The sequence below is a fragment of the Abrus precatorius genome, unplaced genomic scaffold (assembly GCF_003935025.1).
Source record: "Abrus precatorius isolate BTA unplaced genomic scaffold, Abrus_2018 Scaffold6, whole genome shotgun sequence".
NCBI lineage: Eukaryota > Viridiplantae > Streptophyta > Magnoliopsida > Fabales > Fabaceae > Abrus > Abrus precatorius.
Window position 1 is genome coordinate 15,144,640 of NW_020874406.1, and position 9,819 is coordinate 15,154,458.

Consider the following 9,819-nt stretch of genomic DNA (forward strand, 5'->3'; position numbering starts at 1 on the left):
TTAAAAAAAAAGAACAATAGCATTTTTTAAAATAAACAGTGATAATAAAAAAAGATGAAAAAGAATAAAAATATTATGTAACTATAAATATTATTTTTGTTATTTTATTTTTTTCCTCCCGCCCAACTGAATTTTTTAATTAAATGCTTCAAATTAATATTTAATAATTACTGTTGAAGTCATAAGAAATGCACACAGTACTTGGGATAAAATTCCACATGATAAACTGAGATCTTCCCCCCCCCCCAACATGATTGAGATACATACTGAGCTGGTTTCTGTACTTACGTCGACCAACAAAGTTGAAAGTTGAAACTAACGATAAATAGCGTCTCCCCCATATTGCATAAGATAATCTTATCCTCTTAATCATAACCCTTTTATGGTGTTCTTGTCTGTTTCTATCAATGGTGCTATGATTTTTTCTTCTTTTCTTTAATTAAGAACCTTTAATATAATCATTTTAGACCTTTCATCTGTCCTTTAGTTAAAGTAATAAAAAATTTGGTTCATCTAAATATATTTTATGTATGAAGTAAAGAAAATATAAAGAAACCTTCGTTTACTTCTAGTAAATCATTTAAGTTTATTAGAATTAATTAGGATTTAAAGTAATTTTTGGATACCAAAACTGTAAACCAAAATTTTTGAGATTTTACTAACTTGGAGACAGTATGAGGATGTAAAAAATTCGGAGCTTTGCATCATTGTACGAGTACAATGTTTATTGTAACTGTTAAAAGTTTAAACTTGCGCACAAGCTCCCAATTTTACTAGCTAGAAACTTAGCTCACCAACCCAGTTCTCGTAAACATGCATGCAAAACAAGCTTATGCCATTTTGATAGAGAGAGGAAAGAATGAAAGATCATGCATCGGTCCAAGTAGTAAACACTGGCATCTGAGGCAAAGAAAGCGCAGGCCTGAGATGGGAAGATGCATCCCAAGAATCCACGTTAGTCAATAATTTGGACATTGTTGCAGGCATTCCAAAGAGCATTGGCAAGCTTGTCTTATCTGGGCTCTCTTCTCTTGAGCTACTCAAGCTTGTCACAAGCGAAGAAGGATTTGACAATTGTGTTCCCATGTTACTCGATTCCTCTACTTCTTGATGAAATATGTTATTCAAAGCCATTGAGAAGGACTGAGTTCTACAACTCTCAATTCTTGGTGGATTCTGCATTGGAATGGCTTCTTGAGTGTCTTTACATGCAGAAGCTTTTTTTTTATCCTTAGCCTCGTCCCTAGTTCCACCATTCATCTCTTTGTTCCGTTTAGCTTGTTCACTGCTAAGAAGGTTACTGCTTGCCATAATCTTATCCACATCATATCTTGTTATATCAAAGTTAGTAACAGCATTAACTCCTCGGAATTTTATAGCAGCAATGTCGTAGGCTTCAGCTGCTTCCTCTTGGGTACCTAAAATTTTATTTCAGTAAGGGTAAGAATTAGCTTTCAGTAGAAATACTGGATCAGTTTTTTCTTTTTGACCGAAATCATGATATTGGAATTTTACAATTAAAAAGATTAATTGAAGGTATGATGGTTTATCCTTCTGACCAAACAGCTTTGATAAAAGCTGCCTTCGGGACTAACAGTGCTCTACAATATTAAAGTGGTTCATGATCAGCCTTATTGTTATGTGACTGAAAAGAAGAGTTCAAATCAAAGATTAGCTTTTTAAAGTCATAAAGCACAATCGCCGTCTCTGCCTGGTACATGAATAAAAACTGTGGTGACCAGTAAAGCAAGAATAAATAATATAATTTTAAAAATGAATAAACAGATCCAGAATCTGATAGAACTCACTGAATGTTCCGAGATATAGATCTTTGTTTCCAGCCACTCTCCCAATTCTAGCTTGCCACCTTCCATGTTGATGGTGTCTGCTACCAAGTTAATCAGAACGACCGAAGTTTAGAGGAAAGGAATTTGTTTTGTGTGTTTAAATCCAATTAAATTAAAGTGCAATAGCATGTAAATGCTAGCCTATGAAACCTTGTCACTCCTCTGTATATGGAGGCCCCCCTTGAGAATCCGCTGCTTTTCCTGGTTGGGCAATGTCGAATTAATCTTGTTATTGTGAGCAAGTAACATAGTTGTTGACTTCAAGATGATACAGAAGCAAATATATTATTACCTTCGTAAATGAGCAACATATTCTTGTCTGGTCATGTTCATCATTTCCTCAAGTTGGTTTTGATAATTTTCCAACTGTTATAACATCATAAATGCATCAGTTTCTGTTACCGAAATAACCCTTTAAATTGAATCGAAACTCAGAAGAGAAATGAGAAAAAAGTTCATCATTACTGGGAAATTTGTATGAGTGGAGGGCCCCCAATACTTGAGTGCGGCCATATCATAAGCTCTTGCAGCCTTTTCTTCCATATCATAACCCCCTATGATAAAAATTTTGGAATCACTAGTGTAAGGATTTATTTTCCTCTTTTGGTATCACCATAAATCCAAAATATGGAACGATCTAAAGGAATTCGAGCAAGACCAAAGTAGAAAATAAAATGAAATATTAATAATAATAACCCTGGCGTTGGAAAACCTTACCTAGATAAACTGAGATTCATCGTACATTTGAGTGGAATCATCCCCGAATCAAAGATAAAAAGAAGGGATATCAGCACTAAATCAAGAGCTTTTCCACGGAGAACAAAATGAGTTCAACAGATTTGTTTAACCAAAAATATACACACAAAAAGAAAAAAAAGTTAAAGTGAAGAGAAGATAAGTCTCTTTCTTACCTTGCCTTCCTTTCCTGCCTTGGCCCTCTTTCTTGCAGCTGTTGTCCCATAGATGAGCTTCATATCTACCAGTCCACCTATGTCTGATGAACAAACATTCTTTAGAAATTCAAGGAAAAAAAAAAAACAGGAAAGGAGATAAACGGTTAAAGATATGCTGATGATGTGCATGAAGCCCGATAAGAATCTTAAGCAAAGAGCACAACAGAAGACGTAGAAACCTATTAAGCAAAATCAGTGAACATCATTATAGCCTCATTATTCAAGAACACTTATAATGTGACAGTAGTAGTTGTAAGGTTTAGAAAAAAGGAGAAAAACAAACCTTGTTACACCTCTATATTGAGAAGTTCTTTGTCCAAAGGTATCTATGGATTTCCTATGAACCATTCGCTTCTGATCCTGGTCCACCATTTCAGATCCCCTTTTCTTTGTATTTATGGCAACAGAATCAATGAGAGTAGGTGAACTAGTAACACAGCTTGATTGTGGGCTAGGACTCACGGACAAACTCAATGAATGTAAATCCCCATATGTCATTGATCCAATGGATCCAGATTCGCCTCCACTATCCTTCAAAGGAACAGTCATGTTTGATTCCTGTGCATGGCTAATAGGAAAGTCCCTTGAGACCCAGCTATTCAGACCAGGAATTTCATCCTCAGCTATATTTGAGAGCCGTTGCTTGGACCCTTCTAAAATCACATTATGGTTTCTCATGGCGGGGAAATATGAGTATTGCTGCTGGCTGATATTCTCTTGTACGTGAATTTGGTTATTCAGATTGTTTGGTCCATGGCATGAGAGTTGGTTGTAAAACACACCATCTAAGCTCAGATGCATTGCTGAAGTAGTTGTCATTGGTTCACATAATATTGATAAAAAAAGAAGTATTCAAGAAGTTGAATAATCAGTAAAGTCACACACAAAATACTCACCAAAACACAAGAATATAGCAAAGGTTTGAGTCGGAGTTCACCTTGTGCTTGTGATCTACTCAAAGCTTCTATTCCATAGAGCGAGCCATTGGATTTAAGGGGCATGATAGGCAGCAAGGATGAACACATTCCAACATGTTCACCTTCAAGTCCATAGTAAAGGCCGTAGTTATGAAGAATAGTATGGTGGTAAAAGCTCGGTGGAACTGTTTCAGCTGCAGCAATTAAAGGCTGTGTCTGATGAAGGTGTGAAGGAACACCTATATTCATTTGCGGAGAGAGGGAGAAACCCAACATATTATTTTGACTGTTAATGTTAATGGCATCACTATTTTCTATGGGCTTCATCTTGAAGACTAGGTATGATCACTGCTTAACTTCACTAATTATAACAGAAATTGTAGTCAAATTTAAGGCAAGACAACTCAATGATTGGGAAACATATAGACTAACAAGTAATCATACCATATCTACACTCTAACAACCATTCCTCCACTTAGAACCAGTATTTGTCTTGTTGCATATATACGTATTTTTTTTGTTGGTTGAAGAAGTGAATAGGTCAAATCTATGTAAATAAATGGAGCAAGTTGCAGTGTTCTGGTGTGTGTATAAATGGGAGTGTCCAGCGGATATATTTGTAAAAGGAACAAAGCAAGTTCCTTTAAACTAAACAAAAAGAATGTGTTCCAGCAAGCAATGCTACGCATACTTCCCGCCTTCCATTGGGATCCGTGTTGGAGAAAGACATTCCCTTTTGCTTTATTCTACGCTCCCTCCTTCCCTTTCCTTTTTCTCTTTTCTTTTCGTTTATGATATTATTCACACTAGTTGTACTTTTTAATTAATTACTGTTTAAACACTCTATTACGAGTTTACTTTTACTTAACTGTTTTACACTTTTTTAACCTTTCAATTATTCAATATTTATAAATTCTAGAATTCAATTAATACTGCAATATTTAATATATTTTTCCTCAATCATTATTAACTAGTTTTATTAATGTAAAAATAACGTGTTCATTTTTACGTGGAAGCCATATTTCTTGAACGTTAGTTCTCTCGAGTGAGCTCAACTAGCTTATAATGTGGATTTTTTTTTTAAAAAATGAATATATCTTTTTCTAATTTTAAAAACGGACAATATTTAACATAGTTACTGCAAAAGTAAATACTAAATATTTTTTCTATAAGTTTTTAAAGCTTGATTTAAAAGTTAATTTTTAAGAAAAATAAAAAAGAAAACTTATATAATATTTATCTTTATTTGGAGATTGTATTAACTCTGTTCTTTCTTCTTTTTCTTTCCTCTGTTATCTTTCAACTTATTTTCTTCCACTCTCTCTTCAAATGAATAAAACTTATTAAGTACTCTAAATGTGTATAATTTGGTTAAATTCCAATTTGATTAACTATTCATTGAACTTCTATTATCAGGGGATTAGAAAATTAATACAAGTTTATGTCTTGCCGTGATAGTTCTGGTGACGCTACTCATTGTTGCATTCAAGAACTCAAAAGATCATTCTAAAGTAGGTTCCAGGGACGTTCATGCATGTAATAATGGTGAAAACTGGATGAGTGATGTTCTACAAATATAATGGGTTAGATATCTGAGAAGATCAAATCTGACCCAACGTGATTATGTGACTTGGGTAGCCATGATTGTCCATGCCATGGATCATGCATCTATAAGAAGAATAGATAGAGCTTAACAATTGAGTACAAACTATTGACGTGCAATACACAGTTCAAGATCCTTTTTATGTGCTTTTGGGAGGACATGATTGTAATCAATACTCGCATTAAGACAAAAAGAGGGGATGAAGTCACCAAACCTCAACGGGGAAACTACCAAGTGGGTAATCTCAAGCTTAATTATTCCTGCACAAGCGTTCCTTTCAATTTTATTGACTCGTTTATTCCTTTTCACCTTCAGTTTTGGTTTTTCATGATTCATATTTTAAACATATATAAAGCACTTCTCATATTCATTGGACATCCCAACATGGGTCCCTCATTGGTATCCCAATGAAACACAGGATGGATGAATTTAATCAATAAGAAAGAGGGAAATGTGCACTCCCTGTGGTGTGGTCCAAATCCAATAAAAAAACACTTAAAGTACCATTAACGTCAAAACTATATTCATATGTTATTACCTAAGCATTTTGGTGAGTCAATTGCTCTAGAAAGCCCTGATCCGGCGGCTATTAAGAGGCATCTTATCACTTTGAAGAGAGAGAATGTTAGAAGAACACTGCAGAAGCCTATGTATGGCAAACCTTTAAGTACAGATATTCTAGGAATGATTAAGTGAAAGTCCCTTATCAAGCATACTTTTTATGTGGTACATACATTAACTTTTATAATTACTATATTACAATCAAAGCTTTACAAGACATCTAGCTAATTGTTTAATACCACAACAGACAGTAAAGTACTGGAGCAGCTAAACTACATTATCCTTCGAGGTCCACATGTACGAGAACACCATATGAATCAAAACAGCGGCAAAAAACAGGAAAGAACGTATGCGAAGTTCTAGTTCTATTAAAGCTTCTTCTTTTTTTCCTTTTCCTTTTGGCCTTAGAAGTAATCTATGCAGCTAGTTTATCACGATTACAATTTGGGAAACTAACAAGAGAAAAATCATTTTAATTTGTACCAATATATTGGTCTATTTCCAGATATCTATCTGCATGTGTAATGTTGTAAAATTGTATTCCACCCGAAAATGATTCTTGAATTCCCAACTAAACGCTTATACCAATTTCACACTGGTTAATGATAGATAATTTTTTGTTAACATGTATTGTTTTAGCTAACGAACTAGTAATCACTCACCACATAATTGGTAATCAATTATTGGTATGTTAACAAAACATGTTAATGACAGACTATAACTGAGGTAAGAACTTGGCGTGCATGCATGTAACATAATTGTACTAAAACAATTAAGAAAGGCATCAGGTTTAAACAATACCTTCTTCCTTTCCCAACAATGTATAAGGTAAACCAGGTCGTATTTCTTTGTGACCCCACTTGATAAGCAACTCACCCACTATTTATTTCAATCTCATATAGAGTGTGCACTTTATCAGGGACTTCCCATAAGAAAGTTTAAAATTTAGATTCCCTTTGATCAGTATCATCATTAGTTTGCATGCAAATTTGCGTGACGAAGTTCATGGAGACAGAAATTCTAGAGCACATGATTTGGTTTGGAAAAAAAAGATTGGCAAGGAAGTTTGGCAGTGAAAGAAAGACGCAGAACAAGACTAGGAGGAGTGTTAAGAAAGACAAAGAGACCCTCTTTTTTGTTGTGGTAATGATGAGTATATCCACTCACCATATATTAGTGACCGATTAAAAGTTTTCCTCAAAATTATGTGGCATGACTAGTAAAGTAGCTCATCTACTGCCTGAGCAAACTTTGCTTTCTTAACGTTTCACCATCCTTTATTATGTGGGGGCGATGGGGAAGCGTATCTTGATTTACTTTTTTTAGCATTCTTGGCTTTGATTCAATTGATTGCTAATTCCCTTATTAATAATCTATTTGCTGTCATTTTCTGAAAAATGAACATTAAAGATATTTCTCTTTTATTTGTAGAATTAGTGATATTTGCTATTGCTAATTAAACAATATAATTGTAATGTCAATTTAGCTTAAAACTGTCATTATAATCAAATTCGTATTATCTCCATCTCTTTGATTAAAAACAACTAAACGGTTCAATGCCTGTACCCTTTTCTAAACAATGGAACTAATATTAGGGACTTATTAGTAGTAAGTGGAAGCAGACTCTCAACCAAGGATGCAAGAGCACCCTTACTTCTCTTCTGTGTTGTTTTCTTATCTTTTGTGGTATTTCAATCCCTCTTTTTGTCGCTCTATTCCTTCTAGTGGAACTTCGGTCTTTAATATCTTTCAGTGGCAGTCTTCTCCAATCTTTCACCGGTAATCATCTTCAATTTTTTTTCACGCTTCTATTAATTCTGCTTTTTAATAAATTTGGCACAGATCATATACATAATGCAAAATTATGATAGAATTGAATGTATTCCCCTTGAGTTGTTCCTACCTTCCTATAGACACTCCTAAATTGGGCTTAATGAAGTGTGAGACGAAAAGTAGGAAGTCAAAGTTTCTGACCATGGCAAAATCAAGATACTCTTAACTTCAAAGGAGATGTATGACATCGGTATGCTTTGACCTTGTAGAACATTAAGACCTTTAAATTTATCGTGCAAAGTTATTGAAGCGTCAGGAAAAAAAAAAGGACCTATTGCAGGGAAGAAGCGTTATTTGGAATAGAATTAGCACATCCTATTTTCAATAGAGAAGATTGATACATCTTAATCTTCCATATCTTTTGTGCTCTCTTATGGTGTGTTTATTCTTTTCATTGAGACTAATTTTGGCTATTACTCATATTTTGTAAACGTTTGCCCTTCTAACTTCATAAATGAATATTTATCATCGGAAATGTAAAAGAAGCTGGTTTGGAAAGAAATTGATACAAATGCTACCCTTCTTTTGTTTAGGCCGTAACGGGTGGAGAAGAAGAAAAGATCTCTCATCCACAGGGAAGAACCCAACTGTAACGCAAAGAAACCAATCTTCTGACCTAAAGAATTTGCTTTGGTGACATAGAGCCTAACATTCCGCGCTGCATGTCTTGTAAAAACTGTACCATCCATTGCTTTGACACTATAAGAAGCTAAAGATCGCTAAAAAATGCCAAGTTGTATTAAATGTTATAATGTCAGATTAATATATCAAACATGTTGCAACACTACCATCTAGAGTGGCTTCAATCGTTTAGCTCTCGGCAGTTTTCTGCAGAGCATCAAATATCGAAACATCTTTGTCTGTAATATCAATTGTAAGATTGTAATGTACAAACACTGGAATATATCGACACTATACTTTGCAAAGTCAATGGTTAGGCTTACACAGGTTGTGTTGAAGAACATAAGGCGTAAACCATAGCATAGGTACAAAACATTATATGCCAATAAGAAATACAAATTGATTAATATATGCTTTTACTTGAAGGTGAGGCCAAGTTGGGTTATATTTAATTTGCTATCCACGTTACCTTGCAGTCAGGATATCCGCATAAAGACAATCCGTTGTAAAACATAGCCAGACAAAAAGAGTCAACAAGAATCAATCATGAAGACAAGAACATGACCATAGCAACACTAGACAAAGGTAATTAACAAAGAAACATCTTCAGATACGTTATAGTATGGAGATCCGAATTCTATGCATGGTCAAGGTAAAAGGACATTGATTCTGATATCTCCTAGTTAGTTTGAATTGCAAATGGTTACTAACTTTCAATGAAATTGATTTATTCAAACCATTGAACCAAGATATACTTAACAAAGGAATGACAGCAAATCATGCGAGCAAGACACTAGGTCTAAATCCTTTGCAAAATATGAGTCAACTGATGCCAACCTGTCGCCGAAATCAACCATTTCAGATTTAATGTTACTCCTAAACTGGCATGAGTCAACTGATTGCTGATAAGAAATCAGAATAAGTATTAGCTGGTTGAATCTATATCAAAGAAATACGCAACTTAAAAAAGAAAAATACAGATAAAAATGCAACAGGTATCATTTGTCTGAGAACTACTGTGAGTTCTAACAAATATATATAAGCTACAAAGGAAAGGGAAGGCTCAGACACGCACAAACACTGTCATCAAAGAGCAATACATTTGCTTTGGTCCTTATCAGAATCGAGAAATGTTCTGGGTCATCATAGCCGGTCTATGAAAAAAAAGAAGAAGCATAAAATAAGATCTTCATTCGAAGAACCGAAGTTCAAATTGCAAACAGATAAATAGATGTGCGCAACAGAAACGAAGAATTGATCAAAGATTTGCAAGAAATAAGACAGACACTGCGGCAAGATACAGAGTGACCGTCGCGCAAGAGATGAATTACCGTACAGGATAATTAAAAACCCTAATTCCAAATGATTTGTCTGGCTCACGAGTGTTGGGCTCTTACGGCCCATACCTTTTGGTTTTCTGAACATATTATTCAGCCCATGTTCTCTTTAATTTTTGGTAAATAGCCCATGTTCTTGACTAGCCA

General features: G+C 34.6%; 1 protein-coding gene and 1 non-coding gene across 2 annotated transcripts; both read right to left on the bottom strand.

The window, feature by feature from the left end:
- Positions 1–867: 867 nt before the first annotated feature.
- On the bottom strand, positions 868–4,044 carry LOC113869805 (AP2-like ethylene-responsive transcription factor ANT). The gene is made up of 8 exons (XM_027506284.1): positions 3,693–4,044; positions 3,084–3,603; positions 2,759–2,841; positions 2,313–2,401; positions 2,140–2,213; positions 1,998–2,048; positions 1,809–1,888; positions 868–1,418 (listed from the first exon to the last, which is right to left on the bottom strand). The coding sequence occupies exons 1-8, from the start codon at positions 4,042–4,044 to the stop codon at positions 868–870; spliced, it is 1,800 nt and encodes a 599-aa protein (XP_027362085.1).
- A 5,349-nt stretch (positions 4,045–9,393) lies between these two features.
- LOC113870567 lies at positions 9,394–9,487 on the bottom strand. The gene has a single exon (XR_003505588.1). It is a non-coding gene; the product is annotated as a small nucleolar RNA snoR126 (small nucleolar RNA).
- Between the last annotated feature and the right edge of the window lie 332 nt (positions 9,488–9,819).